Genomic DNA, 24,291 nt, shown 5'->3' with positions numbered 1-24,291 from the left:
CAATGCAGGGTCCATAGCCTTGCACTGGGCGTGTTGACGGCAAAGGACAGTTCAACGCCGGAGCGTGGGGAAGCAGAAGATAAGGTAAGTTAATGAGCTTCTCCTCTCCCCTAAATAAAGCGAGCAGTTAACCCTTGCAGTGTGGGTACAACCCCACTACAGGAGGTTGTTTTCACATTTCCCAGAGCTGGGCTTTAGGAAAACTATATAGTGAGGCATAATACCAGGTATCCTGAAAAATTGATGTAAGGCTAACATACATTTTTTTGCACAGAATGACAAAAGAAATAGAAGCGAGACTGCAACTAGCTACCTAAAAGAAGTTCAAACAATCTACCCCCCCCCCCCCCGAACTAGAGATGCAGCTTAAAGGGGTTGTAAAGTTTCCAGGTTTTTCACATTAATACAGCTGCCCCCCAGTGCCCCCCTTTTCTTCCCTGAAACCCGTCTGTTCCAGTGATGTGCACGAGCCCATCAGCTCCAGCTGCTGTCTCCGTCCTCATTGGATAGATTAACAGCAGCAGGAGCCAATGGCACGGGAGCGGGGGGACGGGCAGAGTCCTGCTGTCTGTGTCAATGGATGCAGCAGCGGGACTCATGAGCGCGCCCGCACGGGTGCCCCCAGGGAAAGCAGCTTTCCGTGGGGGCACTCGAGAAGAGGAGGTGGCAGGAGCGCCGTGGAGGCACCCCAGAAGAGGAGGATGGGGGCTGCTCTGTGCAAAACCCTTGCACAGAGCAGGTAAGTATGATATGTTTGTTATTTAAAAAAAAAAAAACGAACCTTTACTATCACTTTAACTCTGCTAGATGTTGGAAGGACCCAATGCAGAAAGACAGGCAACTCCTTCACCTGGCCCAGCTGAATAAATGTACCAAATCAAGCTGCATCCTATCAATTGTCTTGAGACATCAAGCCCTATGGAAAGCTGTATAAAGAGATGGTCCCTGAGACTACCTGACTGATAAGCACACCAGTACTACAGTGGTAGTTTACTAGGAATCCAGAGAAAAAAATGAATGCCCTGATCCACTACAACATCTTCCTGGGACCATAAAGGCACAGAGAAGATAAAGCAGGGACTATGTTTTGAACTCTTCAACTCCTGGCAATCTTGAGATAATGCTGACAGAGAGGATGAACATGGAAATATGGTAAACAAAGTGTAGCGCTAATTATACCTATGGAACGCTATGTCTATAGTGTGCCAAAAAAATTTAAATTGTATCAAAACGTTAAAACACAACAGATGCTGTGTACATACAGTGAATATGTGACATATAAAACAGTGGTCTAAATGTCCCATGAAGATGAAATCAAGAGGATGAAATGTTCATGAACACCAAACAGGGAAAAACAAATGACGTAAGTCTTATGTCCAGTCTAAATGGCTGATAGAAAATCCTCAGTGACAGATGATGTAACAATGTAAACCGGGAACTGGCAATAGAACACGTTCAGAGCTGGACTAAAATTCTTCTAATGGAAAGTTGTAGATAAATACTTCTTACCAGACAGAATGGACCCACTTTGGGAGTGACTTCCCCATATATCCCGATCGCATCTGAGGTGGTTCCGCAGTTTGATCATCAGGCCTTCGGCCAATGAAAGCTCGATTGACCCATTGTTGTATGGCAAGTGGGTCCACCCTGTCTGGTAAGAAGTATTTATCAACAACTTTCCATTAGAAGAATTTTAGTCCAGCTCTGAACGTGTTCTATTGCCATTTCCCGGTTTACATAGTTACATCATCTGTCACTGAGGATTTTCTAACAGCCATTCAGACTGTACATAAGACTTACGTCATTTATTTTTCCCTGTTTGGTGTTCATGAATATTTTATCCTCTTGATTTCATCTTCATGGGACATTTAGACCACTGTTTTATATGTCACATATTCACTGTATGTGCACAGCATATGTTCTGTTTTCACATTTTGATACAATTTTAATTTTTTTGGCACACTATAGACATAGCGTTCCATAGGTATAATTAGCGCGACACTTTGTTTACCTTTGTTTACCATATTCGCTTTGGACTTTGTTTGTTTTGGTGTCAGTAGCTTAACATAGAGTGGTATAGCGCAGCAATTTCCTCCTTTTTTTTCACATGAACATGGAAATGACATTTCACAATTGAGCAGTCGATAAAATGTTCTCACCCTGCCACCGTGGCTCTTCTCCTAAAATCTTTTCTATCATGGCATGGCTTGCAGCTACAGCAGTCTGCCCTTCCATACTTCCATCCAGGGGTGTCTGTCCATTCTGCAGTGCCTCCATCGCCTGCAACTCCCTGCATTAAAACAGAAAATAAAACTTTAACATATTGCAGATTCATATACCACACTTGGGGTCAACGATACACACTGATATATCTAAGGACTCATACACATGAGTGGCAGGGGCAGTAAAAGCAGACAGTTAAGCTCTCTAAAATGCCCACCTAAACAAGGACATGCAGCTTCTCAGGGCTATACACATGCTGTGGCAAAAATGCCCTTGTTGTGCTGAATGCGACCTATTCGAGTTAATGTGTGCACTTGCATGTGGTTGCGGCACAGTGGTTCAGTCTTTCCAGGGGGTAAAACAGGCAGTGAGGAGATGATAGCTGCCTGTCAACCACCCTCTGAAAAGCAAACCACCACACCCCTACTGTTCTACATAAGCCAGGGAGGATTAGGACAGTTGACCAGAGTAAACAATCAGTCCATCCATATTAGGTGGCAAGAAACCCTCAATTATCTTTGTTTTTAAGACAAATGCATTTCTATGATGTAGCTAGATAATATTCTTAAAAAATGGTATGTAGACTAACAATTAGGTAAACGTGTAAGAACTAGTGCGCTACTCTGTGTTTGAGAACACGAGAATCAAAAACAAATAACCAATTATTACTATTGCACAAGTGTATCTGTAAACTAATTAATGTTCAAAGGATAAAGCAGCCATTCCTTGTAGTGTCCCTACATACATCAACCGTGATAATCGCAATATATGGAAAGGCGCTAAATCTGCATAAAAATAACAATAATAAAGTGCTTACATATAAAAGTATATAAAATAAACATAATATCAATAAACAAGTGAAAAATGTTTCTCATAAGAGATCACCATAAAACAAAGTGAAGTGAAGGAAGATGCAACACAGATAAAGTGTCAAATAATGATCAAAGGTGACCTAAGATATGTAGTGAAATGATAGTCCAGTGCAAAAAGGTGTAAAAAAAATTCGAGGTGACAGTGTTAAAAAAAAAAAATATATAATATTTCCGAATATATATATATATATATATATATATATATATATATATATATATATATATTTTACACTGTAAAAAACTGTATAAAATTTCCAAATATATATATATATAAATATATTATATATATATAATTTTAGCACTGTCACCTCAAATTGTGCTTTTTTTTTTACACCTTTTTGCACTGGACTATTATTTCACCACATAATAAATGCATTTTTAGATCAGTTTGGTAAGTGCCAAAAAAAACATATTTTTCCTTCGAGAAATCTTATCAGCTGATGACTTCCTGTGCCCCTGCCTGTGCTGACTGTTATCAGTTACATTGTTCCCAGCTGTCTCTAAGGACTACAGAACCCATTCCATCTATGTTATGGAGAAGATAAGAAGGATGTAATTGCAATCCCATCCTAGGGTAACAATGCTGCTTCTTCATAGATACAGTACAGTGATGAGCGTAGTTACCCAATGACAGGAAATGTGTTTCTGACAGGAATAAAGAAAAAAGCCTGAAAAAGAAACATCCAAAGACTGGCAGGCTACAGTATAACAATGAAACATCATCTAACACAGCTTTTCTCAACCTGAATACCCCTACAGAATACTAGGGGTTTTTAGAGCAGTGGCAGATGGTCCTCCCACCCAACGGTGTTAGTATAGTTGTTACACAAACATCAGTTGACAGAGCAAACCGCATGTGATCATCGAAGCCTCTTCTCTCACAGAAATCCACTGACATCAATGATCTTTTAGCTGTAATTTTTCCACTGACCATCAATATGAGAGGACATTCTTTGACTAACAATGTAAGGGGCCCTTCTGACCACCTACATACAGTAAGTGGACCTTTTCCCGCAATGATGGTCAAGGTAAGGGGCTATTCTCTCCACTGACTATCAACATAATTATGCCCTACTCCTCACTGACCACTATCATAAAGAGACCTTTCCCCCCCACTGACCACAAACATAGTGGGGCCCTTCACCCAGCTGACCACAAAAAATTGGTGTTGTTCTACACTGATCACCAATGTATAACTGCCCTTTTCCACTGACCGCCAACACATGGGGAGAAGGTTTCCCAACATATGAGGTCCTTCACCACTAACCACCAATATAAGGAAGCACTTTTTCACAAACCATCAGTGGAAAGCGTAACACTTCTTCACTGACCACCAATATAAGAGAGCCTTTCTCCACTCACATCAATGTAAGGGAGCCTTTCTTCACTAAGGTACAGGGTCCCTTTGCACTGACCACCAACATATGGGGCCCTTCACCACTAACCACCAATGTATGGAGGTACTTCTCCACTGACTATCAAAATTTGAGGCCCTTATCCACTGACCTGCAACATATGGGGCTTGTCACCACTAATCATCAATGGAGCACTTTTTAATGAACCATCTTGTGAAGGGGAACATTTCTTCACTGACCACCAATGTAAAGGGGCACTTTTTTACAAACCATCTTGTGAAGGAGAACACTTCTTCACTGACCACCATGTAAGAAAGCCCTTCTCCACTGACGACCAATGTATGGGGGCCCTTATCTACTAATCACCAATATAAGAGGGTCTTTCTCCACTGACATCAATGTAAGGGAGCCCTTCTCCACCAAGGTATGGGGTCTCTTCTGCACTGACCATCAATGCATGGGAGCCCTTCACCACTAACCACCAATGCATGGAGGTTCGTCTCCACTGATTATGAATGTTTGGAGCTTTCTTCACTGTCCACCAAAGTAAGAGGGCATTTTTTCATGGACCACCAATATAAAAGGGGCCCGTCACCACTGATTGCCAATGTAAGGGGCCCGTCACCACTGATTGCCAATGTAAAGGGCCCCTCTTCCCTGACCAACACTATAAGAGAGCCCTTTTCTATTGATTACCACTGTAAAAGAGTCCTTCTCCACTGATCACCCAAATAAGGGAGCCTTTCTTCAATGACCTCTAATGTATTAGAGTCCTGCCCAACCGATCACTACTGTAAGAGGACCCTTCTCCACTGACTGTTAATGTAAGGGAGCATTATAATTTTATTTTTCTGGCCATTATTACTTGTTCAGTTTTAATTTAATGTTTATCACTAAAAATGAAATTATTGCGTGCTGAAAAATGATCTGCTTTGGGTATTTTTCTTTTGGTATTGAGTGTCATAGCTAAAACATACCGATTACCCATATGTACTTAGCTGCAGATATAATAACTGAAAATGATTTAAATGGTTCTTTAATGGTAAAAAGGTTGAGAAAGCCTGTTTCATCACATTATTATTGTAGAACTTGGTGTACAGGTAAAAAAAGGCATCAAGTATTCTGCACAAGTGTATGTGTGATCCTCCTACCTTATATCGTACACAGGGGAGCGTAGATCATGGGGCCCATGGGCGAAGGCACAGTGCTGCCCATTCTTGGTACAATGACCCTTGGAGTCTGTCTCATGGATGCAGATACCAGTTTTGTAATAGCGTAAATGGTACCTTCTTTCCGTATCCCCTGTTGTTCTGTGTAGGAAGGGGCAACTGAGCAGAAAGTAGGAAAGAGTAAGTTACAATAAAAACATTTTTTTGCACTTACAACAAGGCCATTAAAATGTAAGTCAAGTCAGAAACTTTTTTTAGTTTTGAACAGAGTGGGGCAGTGTTAGAACCCCTGTTCAGTTATTACTGTTCTCCAGGTCTCAGTAAGACTAAGTTCACACTTGCAAAAAATCCTAACACTGACTAACGCAAACCAATGCACCTTTACCATTAATGTGCATTTTTTATGTGTTTAAGGCGTGTTAAAGAACGCACCCCAGATGCCCTCCAAATGTTTTTTTTTTTTTTTCATATTAAGGGGGAAGTGTTTTTTTTCCCACCTCACTAATAATTTTGAAAAAACGCTTGTCAAATGATCTGTAAACACGTCTTAATCTATACAGGTGCATTTACAGCCCGCTTCCATAGACTTGAAGAAACTGACAAGCTTCAACTCCTCCAGAGACTCAACAAGTAGCTTCATTTTTGCCACATAGTTATGTGAAGCGACGCAAACTCTACATGTTTTTCAAATGTTAACAGCTCTGTCTGCTGTCCATATTATTCATTGTAGGCTGCTTTTCTAGGCATTCAGGGAGCAGCAAAATTGCACCCCAATTGTCTGTTTCTAATGCCAGTGTGAATAAAGCTTTAGAAAGATTTCCCCCTTATTAAATTTCCTGATAACAATGTTTTATTATACAGGAAGCGAGCAGAACTCTCCAACAGGAACACAGACAGAATTTAAAAAAACTTTTCTTTAGTAGAGGAAGGCTAGAACCCCCTGTTAGATTTGCATATCGGTCTCTGTCAATGTTGCAGATTTCTTCCCCATTTACTATCAGATAAAACCATTGTCAGCAGGACAGGAAGTGAGATAGAATCTCTTTAATAGAGCTCCAAGTAGCAGCATCAACCCAACATGAGTTCTATTTTTTCCCCAATCTAACCAAAACTAAAATAAATAAAAAACTGGCTTAGCAAACACTTAAAAAAACACACTGGAGTTGATTTACTAAAGGCAAATAGAATGTGCGCTTTGCAAAGTGCAGTTGCACTCTACAAGTTCATTTGCTCCAGAGCTTAGTAAATGAGCACACGCTCTGTTGACTACCATCATCCAATCATGTGCAAGCAAAAATTTAGTTTTTTTATTTTCCTTGTATGTGATTGGGTATTCTTTGCAAAGTGAACTGTCATCTCATTTACTAAGCTCTGGAGCAATTGCACAGAGTGCAACTACATTTTGCAAGGTGCACAGTCTATTTGCCTTTAGTAAATCAAACCCTATGCTTCTGATATCACGTACCATTCTGATTCTGACCATGAGGTTAGACTTCTTTTTTATCAACTAAAGAGTTTTTTATAAGTCAGGAGTAGGAAACCTGAGTGTACCATGCCAAAAAATGTTTTTACGAAATTAAGAGTGCCAAATACAAAACAAAATGTCTACTTCACAAACTCAATCATCAACATTTAGTAAGTAATGATGATGCTATAAACTAGATCATGCAATAATAGCCTGCAACATTGGCATCAGTCTCTGCGATAACAAGACCCAGGATTGGTGTCAGTGTCTGCAATAACAACCCTCAGAATTGGTGTCAGTGTCTGCAATAACAACTCCCAGCATTGGTGTCAGTGAGTGCAATAACAACCCCCAGCATTAGTGTCAGTGAGTGCAATAACAACCCCTAGCATTGGTGTCAGTGTCTGCAATAACAACCCCCAGCATTGGTGTCAGTGTCTGCAATAACAACCCCCATCATTAGTGTCAGTGTCTGCAATAACAACCCCCAGCATTGGTGTCAGTGAGTGCAATAACAACCCCCAGCATTAGTGTCAGTGAGTGCAATAACAACCCCTAGCATTGGTGTCAGTGTCTGCAATAACAACCCCCAGCATTGGTGTTTGTGTCTGCAATAACAACCCCCAGCATTGGTGTCAGTGTCTGCAATAACAACCCCCATCATTAGTGTCAGTGTCTGCAATAACAACCCCCAGCATTGGTGTCAGTGAGCGCAAAAACAACCCCCATCATTGGTGTCAGTGAGTGCAATAACAACCCCCAGCATTGGTGTCAGCGAGTGCAATAACAACCCCCAGCATTAGTGTCACTGAGTGCAATAACATCTCCCAGCATTGGTGTCAGTGAGTGCAATAACATCTCTCAGCACTGGTGTCAAAGACTGCAATAACAGCCCCCTGCATTGGTGTCAGTGACTGCAATAATAGCCCCCTGCATTGGTGTCAGTGTCTATAATAACAACCCCATCATTGGTGTCAGTGTCTGCAATAACAACCCCCAGTATTGGTGTCAGTGTCGGAAATAACAACCTCCAGCATTGGTGTAGATCATGGGGCTCATGGGCAAAGGCACAGAGCTGCGGTAAGAAGTGAGCATGACTACATTTGGATGAATTCTGGGTGTGGTTTAAAGGAATACAGGTAAATATCTGAGTCATCGCATAGTGTTCGATGTACATGTTTGTTGCAATTTTGTACTACTATCAGGCTTTTGAGTATCCAGCAACTGTTGAAACAACACTTTGGTCAGGAATATGTAACACACAGCGCATCACAAAAGCTGCAGTGGTTTAGTGTGACCGTACGCTTTGCAGTCTGACTGCACAATGTTTATACAATCAACTTTAGATTAATCAAAATGATGTATGAGGACCTACTTAAACTATACAATCAATCTGTATCCAATCAGACAGGCAATCTCACTGCTTAGTTAGTGGTAGATTATTCAATTAGATGGTAATGTGTGTGGTGAGCTTAGGATCAAGTAACAGTGTCTCTAAAGCTGGCCATATATTATGCAATTTTCTTACTCAACTTACTTTAGATTTACCTTCAACTATGTAGTGCAAGGGCCTGTATGATTGCATACAAATTTAAAGTATTTAGGCTTGACCTCATATTATATGGTTTTGGTAAATCTAAAGGAAAACTGTATAAGAAAATTGTATAATGTATGGCCAGCCTTACATTGCTTGTCAATGAAAGAGAAAAGCATGTCCTTGCATTGGTGGTAGAAAAAAAAAATGCCCCACTGTTGGTGGTCATTGGGAGAGAAATTGCCCGACATCATTGGTCAGTGGGATAAAAAAAAAAAAAAATCACCCCCTGTTGGTGGTCTGTGGTAGAAAATGCCTGGCATTTTTGGACAGTAGGAGAAAAATGAAATGACCGCCTATTGGTGGTCAATAGGAGGAGAAAGTCTGGCTTCATTGGTCTGTGGGGAAAAATTCCCTGTGTTATTGGTCAGTGGAAAAGAAATGGGCAGCATCATTGCTCAGGAGAGACGCGACTTCTTATTGGCCAGTAGGAAGAAATGAATGCCAGGGAAAAATAATTACTATGGAGTCAGTGGGAGTAAAATGCAGAGTGCAAAGGTCAGTAATAAGCAATGCAGAGTTCAGGAGTATGTAGTGTTGAGTTCAGGGGTCAGGAGTAAGTAATGCAGGGTGCAGGGGTTGGAATTAAATAATGCAGAGTGCAGGGGTCAGGAGTTGCTGTCGCCAGGTGCAGGGGTCACAAGTAGGTAATGCAGAGTACAGAGGTCAGGAGTAAGTAATCCAGAGTTCAGGAGTAGGTAATGCAGAGTGCAGACAGTGATGAGAGGAAACACGCTCCAGGCCAGCACACAGACAGACAGCCTCTCTACACACTGACAGGTGCTGGTCCGGTCCGTGATTGTGGAAATCTGAACACAAAGGCAAGTAGGCTGACCGCACTTAAACAATTTAGAAGATAAATTAGGTTTATTGAGATCTTCAATGCATGAAATGTACAGACATCACAGCTCCAAACCAGGGATAGTGGTTAGCACATTTCTCACGCAGATTGCACTTATGAGTAAGTGAATCCTGCATGAAACGCGTTAACCACTATTCCCGTTTGGAGCTGTGATGTCTGTACATTTTTTGCATTGAAGATTTCAATAGACTTCATTACTCTTCTACATTATTGGAGTGTGGTCAGTCAACTTACCTTTGTCTTCATAGTGCAGACAGTGGCACCTTATGTGTATGACCCAGAGTGGACCTGTATGTACCTTGACACGTGCCCTGTCCCCAGCTTCTTCTGTACACAACACATCCCCTCTGTTTTGGGTAAGTTCTGCTGCTGCCCCATAGGCTCCTTTCCTATAACTAATAGTTCCCCTGCACTAACCTCAAGCCATTATGCCTAACCCCTTTTCCCACTTCCACCCCATGTCCTAAACTGCCACAGCAATCTGTTCTGGTGCTCATCCCCACCAATCCATCTTTTACATCCAACTCATGCCCTTGTATGTGATGTCACATATTAATGACTTGGATGGATGAGAAAGGTGGATCAGCAGGCACCGTCCACCAGATACTTTCTTCTCACCACTGCTTCCATGCACCACTCTGCATATGGAGCAAGTCACTTGCAGGCTGAAAAGTTATCATGTGCTACCCCTGGTGGACATCAGCATGTAGATTATATAAAGTATAATTAAAATATGTAAGTACAGTAGATGTTTCAATACTATACTAACGGCAAAGTTGTTTAGAGTGTGTGCATAGCTCAAACATTTTCTGGTAGAGCAGGAAAGAGTTGCAACCCCTACAGGGATATTTTTTGATGTCTGTATCCCAGAGATGCAACAGGAAGTGAGAGGAAATTTCTACAAACTAGGTTTATCCTCACCTGTTCTGGTAACAACTCAGACAGTATTGAAACTACAATAGGGTTTTTAACATGGTCTCTTATTTGTTTGCTGTTCGTGCCCACTGCTGGGGAGATTTCCCTTCATTTCTTGTCCCAGAGATGCAATAAGAAGTGGGGAAAAAATGTCTACAAAGTGGGGGGAATGTACCCTTACCTCCTGTTCTGGTCACAACTCTAAAATTGTGGGGTTTTTTTTATCACTTTCTCTCATCTCTGTGACAATGGACATGAGGGCAAAAAGAGAGGGTGATATACCTAGTGGGGGACACAGATAACCAAAACAACATGACAGGGCTGTTAAGCCTTCTCTAATCTATCCAAAACAAAAACAGTTTTGGCTATACTTCCTCTTAAAGCATTCGTTGTCAACTTATGAGCTAACGGGGTCCTCAAATGTGGCCCCTGACAGCACCAAAGGGCCGCAGCCGCACATAATGTTCAATATATGTAATGCTTGAGAGGACTGTCAGACTGCAAGCCTAATAGCGGAAATGAGGGTCAGAGAGTGTGGACGTGGCCATTTTTGGCTGGAGATATGCTGCAGAAGACAATAGGAAACGGGGAACACGTTAAATGAGGTTAGTAGTGATCAATGCTATTACCCTAATCAATGTTTCCACTAAAAACTGCTGAAGTCCAAGGGCCGCACATTATATACTAAGGGCCACAGGCTGGGCAGCAAGGCCTTAAAATGTATGTAAACGTTAATAACAGACTTCCCTTATTTTTACCTTGTCATCTGTTAAAGTGGAATTCCTCCCCAAAACTATTTTTATAATTGTTCCCTTCCCCTTCCTGTTATCTATGCTGCCTAACCGGTGTGTATACTTACCTATTTTTAGTTTGCTCTGGTCACGTGATCTGCAGCTTTGGCCCTCTATGTCAGTCAGTGGTGGCTCCAGGGGAGAGGAGAGAGCGCCGACAAGGGCTGAGACATGGGAGCCTATGAAAACTCCTGAAGAAGCCAAGTTTATGGCAAAACATGTAGAGAATGTAACATCTGTAGCTTTACTAGATGTGGATTGAACCAACCACTGTTGAATGATGGAGTATGCCGTCCAGTTCTGGGCACCAGTCCTCAGACAGGATGTTCTAGAACTGGAGAGAGTTCAGAGAAGGGCAACAAAGCTACTAAAGGGACTGGAGAATCTTAATTATGAGGAAAGATTACAAGCACTGAACTTATTCTCTCTGGAGAAGTCGCTTGAGAGGGGATATGATTTCAATGTACAAATACCGTACTGGTGACCCTACAATAGGGATAAAACTTTTCTGCGCAAGGGAATTTAATAAGACATGGGGCCATTCACTAAAATTAGAAGAAAAGAGGTTTAACCCGAAACTACGTAGAGGGTTTTTTACTGTAATGCCCCGTACACACGGTCGGATTTTCTGATGGAAAATGTCCGATCGGAGCGTGTTGTCAGAAATTCCGACCGTGTGTGGGCTCCATCGGACATTTTCCATCGGATTTTCCGACACACAAAGTTGGAGAGCAGGAGATAAAATTTTCCGACAACAAAATCCGTTGTCGGAAATTCCGATCGTGTGTACACAAATCCGACGGACAAAGTGCCACGCATGCTCAGAATAAATAAAGAGATGAAAGCTATTGGCCACTGCCCCGTTTATAGTCCCGACGTACGTGTTTTTTACGTCACCGCGTTCAGAACAATCGGATTTTCCGACAACTTTGTGTGACCGTGTGTATGCAAGACAAGTTTGAGCCAACATCCGTCGGAAAAAATCCTAGGATTTTGTTGTCGGAATGTCCGAACAAAGTCCGACCGTGTGTACAGGGCATTAGAGCGGTTAGGATATGGAATTCTCTTCCACAGGTGGTGGTTTCAGCGGGGAGCATCGATAATTTCAAAAAACCATTAGATAAGCACCTGAACGACCACAACATACATTGATATACAATGTAATACTGACATATAACCACACACGTAGGTTTGACTTGATGGACTTGTGTTTTTTTCAACCTCACCTACTATGTAACTATGTATGTAACACTATGATTATTGGTTTGATTAAAGGTTCGCCTTTGGGAACATGTTATATGTTACACCCGTTTTTAGGGTGGAACATGTAACATGTTCCCAATGCTGCAGCCGCTGCCCTCTCTCCCTGTGGCAGCAGTACGGTAAGAAGTTTCCCATACTAGCTGTCACTTTTTAAATTCAGCACGGCCGTGTGGGACTCCGCCCCCACACGGCCACACCATTCATTCACACAGCTCTGTGTATCAATAAATTACAATCCCCGACATCCTTTGCGGTTGTCAGGTTGTAGTTCTCAATGAACTACCACGGTGCTGTGGAGCGCCGTGGTAGTTCATTGATTTGTTCCTGTCAGTGTATCTGCCTGATCGTACGGGAAGTACGGGTATACAGATATACTGACACATCTGAAGGAGACCTGCATGGCACCAGCAATCTTCTGATTGCTGGTGCAATGCTTTACAGGCTCCACAAAAAAAATGTGCATTTATTATTTTTTTCTAAAAGGTAAAACGTATCCTTTAACAGCTTCAGCCCTGGAAGATTTTACCCCCTTCCTGACCAGAGCACTTTTTGCAATTCGGCACTGCATTGCTTTAACCAACAATTGCGCGGTTGTGCGACGCTGCACCCAAACAAAATTGTCGTCCTTTTTTTCCCAAAATAGAGCTTTCTTTTGGTGGTATTTGATCACCTCTGCGGTTTTTATTTTTTGCGATATGAACAAGAAAAAGCGACAATATGAAAAAAACGCGTTACTTTTTGCTATAATAAATATCCCCAAAAATATATAAAAAAACAATTTTTTTCCCTCAGTTTAGACCGATATGTATTCTTCTACATATTTTTGGTAAAAAAAAAAAAAAAAAAATCGCAATAAGCGTATATTAATTGGTTTGCGCAAAAGTTATAGCGTCTACAAAATAGGGGATAGTTTTATGGCATTTTTATTATTTTTTTTTTTTTTTACTAGTAATGGCGGTGATCTGCGATTTTTATCGGGACTGCAACATTATGGCGGACACATCGGACAATTTCTGACACATTTTTAGGACCATTGGCAGTAATACAGTAATCAGTGCTATAAAATGCATTGATCACTGTAAAAAATGTCACTGGCAGTGAAGGGGTTAACACTAGGGGTGATCAAGGGGTTAATGTGTTCCCTAGAGTGTGTTCTAACTGAAGGGGGGAGATGACAGATCGCTGTTCATACTCTGTATGAACAGATGATCAGTCTCTTCTCCCCTCAGAGAACTGGAAACTGTGTGTTTACACACACAGATCCTGGTTCTCCGTGTGTAAGCAGCGATTGTGGGAGCCTGGCGGCGATCGTGACCGCCGGGCACTCACATTGGTTTGAGGGGGCGAGCGGGGGGCGTGCGTGTGTGCACCCCTAGTGGCCACAGGGTGAAGCGACGTTACATAATGTCGTTTCGCCCAGCCATGCCATTCTGCCGCAGTGCAACTGCAGCGGCTGGTCGGCAAACGGTTAAGCAACATCTGTAGCTTGATACACGTTGATTGAACCAATCAATGTTGAACAAGACCATAATATGATTACTGGTTTTTATTAATCAATTTTAATGGAATTAATAAATGGATTTATACATTTTTACTAGTGTTCTTTGTATGTGTACCTAAAAAGTCCAGCTTTACCAGAACAGTTTCTCACTAACACAGGGGACCACGTGACTGGACTACGGTGGGCTGAAAAAAGGTAAATGCACATGTTTTTGCACAGGTTAGGCAGCAAAGGTAGAAGTAGAGGAAGGAAATATTTTTAAACATAGCTAGTGTTGGGCTGGAATTCTACTTTATATGTGAAAGCAGAAAAAACTTCCTGCTGATCCTGCCAGAAAAATCTTGTGATCTTATAACTTCCTCTGCACTCTGTCTGGGCTAACTATTATCAGTTACATTGTTCCCAATTCTTTCTGTGGACTGAAGAACACCTTTCTCCTATGTTGTGGGAAAAAAGGAGAGAGAAAAGTGTTTTGTAGTCCTGCCCTATGGTCCTATGATGACTATGCTGCTCCTCCATAGATACAGTACAGTGAGGGAGCATTGTCACCCTAGGATAGAATGTGTGCTACTGGCAGGATTACCAGGTGAAAATAAAGGATAACAGCTTGAAAAGAACTGGTAAACTGCAATATATTACATATTTGTTCTTGGGTTGAGATATGCTTTAAGTATTCTTTTGCTGACCAAGCATTCCTTTGTAAGACAACCAGTCATTTTCAGCTTCAGGGCTCCTGCAGAAAAGTATCTTTTATCCACTGTCCTGTTCTACAGAATCATAAATAAGCAAAGCGCTACCTAAATGTCAGTCAATTCGTTTTATTTATTCTAGCCTGCGTTTGTTTTGTGGCAAAGAACAGCTAAGAGCCTATTTGAATAATTCTTCATTCTTCAATGCATATAAATGCATGTATTTGCATAATTATATGCCAGATTGGTGTGTTATAATGCAGATGTGAAAAAAGACAACACATAGGGATTTACTAAAGGCAAATAGACTGTGTATCTTGCAAGGGCAGTTGCACTCATTTTCCCCAGTCAATGTAATGTGGTGAAGCTTCACTTTGTAAAGAATACCCAATCAGGTGCAAGTAAAATTTAAAAAAAAAAAAAGCATTTTTGCTTGCACATGATTGGATGATGGAAATCAGCAGAGCTTTACCACATTTACTAAGCTCTGGGGAAAATGAGTGCAACTGCATTTGCAAAGTGCCCAATCTATTTGCCTTTAAGTGGTATTAAACCCAAAACCAAAAATGTAATACATTGCAGCTTACCAATCATTAGATGTGGTGGCTGCATCAGTTCTCTTTTCTTTGGCTTTTTCCCCTCTGTTTTCACCTGGTGATCTGGCCAGTAACACACCTCCTGTATTAGAGTGCCCCCACTCTGGATCATTGAGCACAGGAGGTACATCAGGCAGCAGCATTTTCAGTCTAGGGGGAGGGTAGTGTTAAATGTATTAGCAGATTTACATACACTAACAAATTGAAGCCAAACTCCAGCTTACACTTTATAATCAGTTACAGCAAACTGTTTTTTTTTTTTTCCTTTTGGGATAAAGATTTTACATGAATAAATAAAAGATGATAATTTTAAGCACCCCTGTCGGTGTTAAATAATTTGTCTCATTCATGTAAACGGATACATGGATGTTTTGAAAAACAACAAATTTGCTGGCTGGATCACAAGATAAAAAAATAGAAGAAAGCAAGCCTATAAAAGAACATAAATGTAGCCTTCATATCTAAGAATTGGTAAGCTGCAATATACAAAATATTTGCTTGTGGGTTTAACACTGCCTTTAGTAAATCCACCCCATAATGGGATAACACTGTAGCACAGGTAAATGTTTCTGCATATAAAAACCTAAGTATATGAAAGTATGTAAAAATACAGTAGTTTAACCACTTTTATGCTATTTGCACTGCAATACTTTAACAGGCAATTGCTCGGCAATTCAACTTTGTAAGCAAATTAAATTTTTTGCATTTTTTCCCCACAAATAGAGCTTTCTTTTGGTGGTATTTGATCACCACTGGGTGTTTTTTTTTATTATGTAAACTGAAAAAAAAAAACTATTTTCTACTCTTTGTTATAAAAAATATCCAATAAACGTAAATTTTGTCATAAATTTAGGCCAAAATGTATTCTGCTACATGTCTTTAGTAATAAAAAATCCCAGTAAGTGTATATTACTGGGACTCTATAGACTCTATACTGTAATGGAGATGATCAGCGACTTATAGTGGGACTGTGATAGTGTGGCGGACAATCTGGTACTAACTGACACTGGCTGGGAGAGTCACTAACTGACATCACTAGTGACACTACTGATCAGCGATAATACTGTATACTGACACTGTATTAATGACACTGGCTGGGAAAGGGTTAACATCTAAAGGCAATCACGCAGTTAATTGTGTGCCTAACAAGTGTATTGTGTGTAATGTGTGCTGTTTTTACGAAGAGATCTGGCTGTTTTTTTCCCGCTTTGCACAGAGAAGAAATAGCCAGATCGCTGATCTGTGTACAGGGCCCTGTGTGTATGTGAACACAGGACTCTGTGCTGTGATTGGCTACAGCAGATCAGCAGGTCTCAGCCATAAATCATTAGCTGGGACCTGTTGAAAACAGCCTGCTGTAGCCAGTGACAGCGTGGATTAGCAGGGGGCATGCGCATGGGGGAACATGTAACCTCCTTCAAGGATGTAGTGCTTAGACCTTTACAAGGTAATGTCCAGGCCTGAGCATTGTTACCTGAAAAGGAGGATGATGTCAATAGACCTGTGTGAGCTCCAACACCATCAGATACAGAGCCTACAACTGCAGAGAAGCAGGAGAGCAGAGAGGATGAGTTGTTGGATAATAATAAGGACCCAGCAGGAGACCAAACCCAAAATAAGAAAGATTATCTAAAAAACGTATTAGAATTCTGACATGCCTCCACACAACAAATGTCAGTGTAGGTGACAGATTCATGTACTAGCTGCAGACACCATGTGTGGAGGTGGGCTGAGTCTAGAGTGTCTAATCGAACTGCACTTCCTCCATGCCGCAGCTGTGTCACCCAGACAGCACCTGCCTGACAGTAAGCAGAGGGGAACGCTGCTTCTATTACAACAGAGAAAGATATACATTGATGCCTGTTGTTTCCATCCCTGAGGTGAGAGTTTTAGAGAGCCTGATTGAGCCGCCAGTCGTTTTATGAAGATTATCACTATCACTATTTCCAACATTTATTTTTTCTGCAACCACCACTGTTTATGAACTTTATATGGTCATTTCTATGAACTTTTTTTCTGATATATCCATTTATTGGAAGTATCCTACACTACGTTGTTTGCAGTTTTGCACATTTGCTGCACATGTTTTGCATTTTTGCACATTTTTTGATTTGTTTTTTGATTTTTCTAAATGTGATTATTTATTGTGATATATAAATTTTCAGCACAGTCACTTTATTGATGCACTTTATTTAAGATTTGCCAGCTTTCACACTCACATATCAATAGTGTTAGATGTGAATTCTATTTTATTTATATGATAGATTTTATGCGCGAAATCCCTCTATCCCTGTCCATTTCTCGAGTGCCATGTGTACACTTGCCGATTTCGCTGCAATCATTTTAGATATCATCATATGAATTATCCACTTCAAATTTTTATTTATTCACTTTGTGATTGTCATTATATTCACTTTTGTTTCACTTTAGCGCGAAGGATCTTAGTATTTACCCAGACAGCACAGTGGTGGGGAGTTTTGTATCGGGGGGGCATGATAGGGCTCTGCATAATAGCCTGTTCCCTTTTGAATGAGAGCAGGCAGTGGGCGGATACCTAGCCAACAGACAGCCTGCTATTGGCTATAGAGCTTGCCCACTGCCTGCTGTCAAGGAGAGAGTGGACCTGATGGGGAACAAGTGTCTCAGCTTGTCCACCAGGCTCCGCCCACTGGTTGCTAGTAGGTTGTTGTATGTGAAACTGATGGTGTCCTGAACATCCAGTGACAGGGAGAGGGTAACGGCAGCAAATATTCCACTCTGCTACACAGAGTACAGAGACAGGCACTCTGCCTGTTTCTGTGCACGAACCTAATCATGGTCTTAGTTATCTCCAGTTTTCTGATCTACAAACTAAAGGTCATTTTTGTATTTGATGCAGGAATAGCACCACTTTGTAAAATGGGCCCTTTTAAGAACCACCTGCTTCTGTCATACGCATTGGTAAAGATGCCAAAACAATTGACAGGGATTTCGGAATCTGCAGGCCATTTTAAAGTACCTTAGCGCCAGAAAAGTGTTGGTAGTGCGTTATTGAATTTCCCCACTTTGTGTCTTATTTTTACACGTTTCCAGCAACCCGTATTAAAGGAAACTTGTACTGAGAGACATATGGGGGCTGTCCTGCTGACCCCTTCCCCTGAAAATGCTTGTTCCCTGGTTGTCGTGCACATCTAATGACTTGGAATAAAGTACACATATCAGGAGTTCTACCTTCATTGGCTGCATGCTTTTGATGGCTCAATGACTTACAAAGTATGAAGGGTAGAGAAAGGCAGGCTACAAGCATTTTCAAAAGGGGTAGGATTGGGAGCCTAATAATTTATCTCAGTTCAGGCTTCCTTCAATTTTAAAAAGAAAACAAGACTACATTTTCTAATTAGCAACTCTTGCAAACCTTATAGTACAGGAATAATATATGACAGATGTAATTGGAAGCCACTATAAAACGTCATAATATTACTCACTCGTCTCCTTCAGGGCACAGGCCTGTAGTCTCGTCATACTTTGTACAGTAGATGTCTGGGCTGTAGTTAAATGTCCCATCTCTACGTCGTACTGACCTCCGCCGCCGCTGGTTCACAAAGTGCCAATGGAAGCAAGTATAGGGCCTATGCTGGGTACATTTGTGCTGTACAAATAAGGGACACTGCTCAGTCCGAAATTCTTTTAGATACCTGAGGAATAGGGAATATAAACAATAATGAATTTATACCATAGCACAATTATCAAAAAACATTAGACTCAGCACTTCTTTCTGTTTTTTTTTTTTTTTTTTTTTTTTTTTTTAGTGTTTTTACCTGATTACTTTCCCTGCAGAATACTGTCCATTTAAAGTGTATGTAATAAAGCTTTAGATTTATTTTAGATTTCATGTCCTGGGGATGCTATAGGAGTGAGCAGAAATCATTACAAAGTGGGGACAGTTGTCACCCTACTAGGTGCCCCCATTAAAATGCCCCGTACACACGGTCGGATTTTCCGACGGAAAATGTGTGATAGGACCTTGTTGTCGGAAATTCCGACCGTGTGTAGGCTCCATCACACATTTTCCATCGGATTTTCCGACACACAAAGTTTGAGAGCAGGCTATAAAATTTTCCGACAACAAAATCCGTTGTCGGAATTTCCGATCGTGTGTACACAAATCCGATGCACAAAGTGCCACGCATGCTCAGAATAAATAAAGAGATGAAAGCTATTGGCTACTGCCCCGTTTATAGTCCCAACATACGTGTTTTACGTCACCGCGTTCAGAGCGATTGGATTTTCCGACAACTTTGTGTGACTGTGTGTATGCAAGACAAGTTTGAGCCAACATCCGTCGGAAAAAATCCTAGGATTTTGTTGTCGGAATGTCCAATCAATGTCCGACCGTGTGTACGGGGCAATAGACTTTCTTCCTGATGAGAAATTTTTGAATTTTCCATCAATTCCTGTCTTAATAGGACAAATAGAAGGTAAATCAAGACAGAAAAAAATAACAATAAAATATGGTGCAGAAAATGGTGACTGCTCAAACCCAACCTGGTGGGGCAAAGCCTTTTATAGGAAGAGATGGGTGAATGCTTCTTAATTCAAAGATTATTTATTTGATTATAGTCCATTGCGATCATGACTGCAACAATCAAATAAAACATCTTTGAGTTGAGATGACCACACACACACATTAAGGCTATATACTGTATTTTTATATTTACTTATTTTATTTTATTTTTTGCACTATGCACCTACAAATTTGGGTATTTTCATTTTTTGGCATTTAAAAAGCACACACAATTTTCAACCTAAATATATTTTTATTTTTATTTATATTTACTGGAAAATTTTGAGTATTTTTGCACACTAAGTATTATTTTCATAAACATTTGTGCAAGGTTTACCTTTCTCTCATTTTTGTGTTACTAAGCTTTAATTAATACATGTGTATTTATGAATCATATACACGGAAGATGTTAATACTGCAATGGAACTGATCATTTTTAAACAAGAACATAGCTTTTAAATGGATACTAAGCGGTAATATTTTAGATGGTGCCTAGTACTAATTCTACGATCTTGCAGGTACTGAAAGCTAGGTATTTCTGCCATTTGGTTACTGAAAGCACATTTATAGACATTATTGATACACTATAGGCCACCAGTCAGTGTATGGTGCAGGTGCCTCCAGATTTTTGCAAGCACTCATAGGTAATTCACAGAACCACCTAGAACCTCAAAAAAAAAAAAACAGGCTAATCTGCTAGGGAAGCATCAGCCCCGGCTGTTATGGCTTTCCCCTTGATGCTTGCTTAGTGCCCCTATTGGGCAAAAAACTGTGAATGGCAGCCCAGCTAGGGTTTAAAGAGCAGGAGGAGGTAGACCATAGGTCAGCCATGACAACTGTGGTCAATGTTTCGCCAACAGATCAACCTGGCATTTCAGGGCACATGGTTGTTATATAAATGAATGAAAGGCACAAGAAAGAACCTAACAGTGTCCGCTGTCCATACCGGCAGGCAATAAAGTGGTCAACAAGGCTGAGGATTGGGGATTTAGTATTTTTTTGTTCTAGTGGTATAAAAGACACAGTCGTGCCCAGTACTGTGCTGTGTATACTCAGAGAGCCGGAATGGATGTACACTATATTACCAAAAGTATTGGGATGCCTGCCTTTACACACACACGAACTTTAATGGCATCCCAGTCTTAGTCCGTAGGGTTCAATATTGAGTTGGCCCACCCTTTGCAGCTATAACAGCTTCAACTCTTCTGGGAAGGCTGTCCACAAGGTTTAGAAGTGTGTCTATGGGAATGTTTAACCATTCTTCCAGAAGTGCATTTGTGAGGTCAGGGGCATTGATGTTGGACGAGAAGGCCTGGTTCGCAGTCTCCGCTCTAATTCATCCAAAGGTGTTCTATCAGGTTGAGGTCAGGACTCTGGGCAGGCCAGTCAAGTTTCTCCACCCCAAACTCACTCATCCATGTCTTTATGGACCTTGCTTTGTGTACTGGTCCAAATCATTTGGTGGAGGAGGGATTATGTTGTTTTTCAGGGGTTGGGCTTGGCCCCTTAGTTCCAGTGAAGGGAACTCTTAAGGCGTCAGCATACCAAGACATTTTGGACAATTTCATGCTCCCAATTTTGTGGGAACAGTTTGGGGATGGCCCCTTCCTGTTCCAACTTGACTGCGCACCAGTGCACAAAGCAAGGTCCATAAAGACATGGATGAGTGAGTTTGGGGTAGAGAAGCTTGACTGGCCTTCACAGAGTTCTGACCTAAACCTGATAGAACACCTATGGGATAAATTAGAGCGGAGACTGTAAGCCAGGCCTTCTTGCCCAACATCAGTACCTGACCTCACAAATGCACTTCGGGAAGAATGGTCAAACAATTCCATAGACAAACTCCTAAACCTTGTGGACAGCCTTCCCAGAAGAGTTGAAGCTGTTATAGCTGCAGAGGGTAGGCAAACTCTGTATTGAACCCTAAGGACTTAAGCCTCGAACACACGATCAGATTATCGGACGGGAATTGTGTGATGACAGGCTGCTGGCAGAAAATCCAACAGTTTGTACGCTCCATTGGACAATTGTTGTCGGATTTTCCACAGACAAATGCTGGATAGCAGGTTTTAAAATTTTCCGCAGACAAATATCTTTTGTCGGATTTTCCGAGTGTGTGTACACAAGTCCGTCGGACAAAAGTCCAAAGTACAAACACGCATGCTCGGGAGCAAGGACGAGCCACAAGCGGTCGGTCTTGTAAACTAGCGTTCGTGATGTTGAATTAACATTCGTGACGTGGCAAATTATGACATCTCTCAATGCAGCGCACAATTCTCTTCTTTAATGGGATAATAATGAAGCTGCTTTGCTGGTGATACTGATGGAGTTATGGCAAACATATTTTCAAAGATTTTTTTTTCTAGTGATATCAAGAATAATATTATTATGCTTGTTATATTTTATTTTGGGCAAGTTACCACAACACCATTATACCGTAGTTTTTAAGATCAAAGATACAACTATGTTGGTGTCCCTTGTTAATTTTACATTGTATTTTTTTAAATGTAACTGCCTACTCCCAAACTGTCATTTGAAGTAAAACACATAGCCAAGTATTAATTTATTCTACACAATTTTTTTATTGTGCATTAAAAAAAGAAAACAAATAAAATTAGACATGCTATCTGCCAATAGAACTTTACCAAAAAGTGCATTCTATGCATCCAAAAATATAGAAAATATACCAAATAAAATCATTATTCAACCAAAAAATAAAATAAAAGCCTCATGCATGTGTCCTGCTTCTTAATATAGGGGTCAACAATGCCAAGAGTTGGTGAAAACAAGCGTCCGTCATCCGGAGATAATTCCAACAAACATCTGGATTATTCTCCTGGAGCTCCAGCAGCAAAGGCATATGACATAATTGGTCACGATTATTAAAGCAATCAATTTTTGGTCCAAGAAATCCTCCTTCTCCTGTTCCTGGACTGGACTTGGGTCAAAGCAATAACTCCAAGTCCAAAAATAAATAACACGTTATCTCCTCCGATTCCGCAACATGTCTGGTTGATGAACGGCCATTCAGAAAGGAACTGAAAAGCGTGAAATGAAAAGTGTGAAATTAAAAGCACGAATCAACACTCACCAAACTTCTACTAGCACGAAATTAGCAGGAGCCCAAAGGGTGGCGCTAAAGAGCTGAAAAACCACGTAGTACGTCACTACGTTCGTGATTGTTGCCCGACAATTCCTTTTGCCGTGTGTATGCAAGACAAGTTGCTGGCCAATGCCCTTCGGACAAAAGTCAGAGGTTTTGTCTGCGGAAAATCCGATCGTGTGTACGAGGCTTAAGACTGGGATGCCATTAAAGTTCATGTGCGTGTAGGTTCACACTTGTGCGATACGGGAATCTGTGCGATTCCAGCGCCGGTTCCTGCATCGCATCTCTTCCACAGGCAGTTCACACTGCCTTCTGCGAATCTCTGAGGGTGTCAATACAATGTTAATGACGCCCCCAGATCGGTTCACAGATCGCAGTGCGAACTGTGGATTCGGACAGGAATCGAATCGCATGGGTGGGAACTTTTGGTAATATAGCATATGTTCCAAAGTTTAAGATGGCAAAACATCTACAGTCTAAAAAGACCCTGTCACCAACCTAAAAAATGTACACATAAAAGTTAGAACGAGAGAGACGTCAAATATTTTAAATGCTTACTTGTACATTTTTTTCTTTTCATAAATTATTTTTATTCACTTGCAATAAAAACTTTCTAGAAAATCTGACTACCCCGGGGGAGTCAGTTGCCTGGTCAATACTCTATAAGCATTGGTGACAACTTGAAAACTATAGCGTACCCCAGTTACAACTCGAGTTAGGCAGTCCATTCAAAATGGATAGACTGGAACACACCTCAGCATACAAAACGTTCAGTCCTGCTGCATTGTGTATGCACACTGAAGAAAAGGTGGACGTAAAATAAGTCCTATTGTTGGTGTCATCTGATTTCGATGGAAACAATTTATCTGTTCACTCGGTGTCATCCACACTTTATACACTCTGACCAGTGGCAGACAAAGTCAGCAAGGGGCCCCTGTGCAGGGATTATATACAATTTAACTTTTAAATATTTATTAATTTTTTTTTTTATTTTTTTTTATCAGCCCTGTTGGAGGGGGAGGGGGGTTGGTGAGATATCAGGGGTCATGCAAATGCTCGGTATCGGTGCAACCCTATTGTAAACCCTCACATACACAGAGATGATACAAATCCTCCCACATAAGTTGTACAACCCCTGGCAAAAATTATGGAATCACCAGTCCCTGGGGATGTTCCTTCAGTTGTTTATTGTTATAGAAAAAAAGCAGATCACAGACATGGCCAAAAACTAAAGGCATTTCAAATTGTAACTTTCTGGTTTTAAGAAACACTAAAAGAAATCAAGAAAAATAATTGTGGTGGCCAGTAACAGTTAGATTTATAGAACAAGCACAGGGAATAAATTAT

At 41.0% G+C, this 24,291-nt stretch overlaps 1 protein-coding gene across 2 annotated transcripts in view; it reads right to left on the bottom strand.

Annotated features, from left to right (window-relative positions):
- Positions 1-24,291, bottom strand: part of UNK (unk zinc finger) — a 94,001-nt gene that overhangs the window by 55,466 nt on the left and 14,244 nt on the right. Inside the window, exons 2-5 of one of the 2 annotated variants that reach the window (XM_073608137.1) lie at positions 18,760-18,969; positions 15,287-15,445; positions 5,602-5,778; positions 2,160-2,290 (exon numbers count right to left, since the gene is read on the bottom strand). In XM_073608137.1, the coding sequence (XP_073464238.1) occupies positions 2,160-2,290; positions 5,602-5,778; positions 15,287-15,445; positions 18,760-18,969 (677 nt within the window). The remainder of the gene's footprint in view (positions 1-2,159; positions 2,291-5,601; positions 5,779-15,286; positions 15,446-18,759; positions 18,970-24,291) is intronic. The other variant, XM_073608138.1, reaches the window with a different exon arrangement.

This window comes from Aquarana catesbeiana, linkage group LG12 (genome assembly GCF_042186555.1).
Source record: "Aquarana catesbeiana isolate 2022-GZ linkage group LG12, ASM4218655v1, whole genome shotgun sequence".
NCBI classification, from domain to species: Eukaryota; Metazoa; Chordata; class Amphibia; order Anura; family Ranidae; genus Aquarana; species Aquarana catesbeiana.
This window is presented reverse-complemented; position numbering and strand designations above follow the sequence as displayed.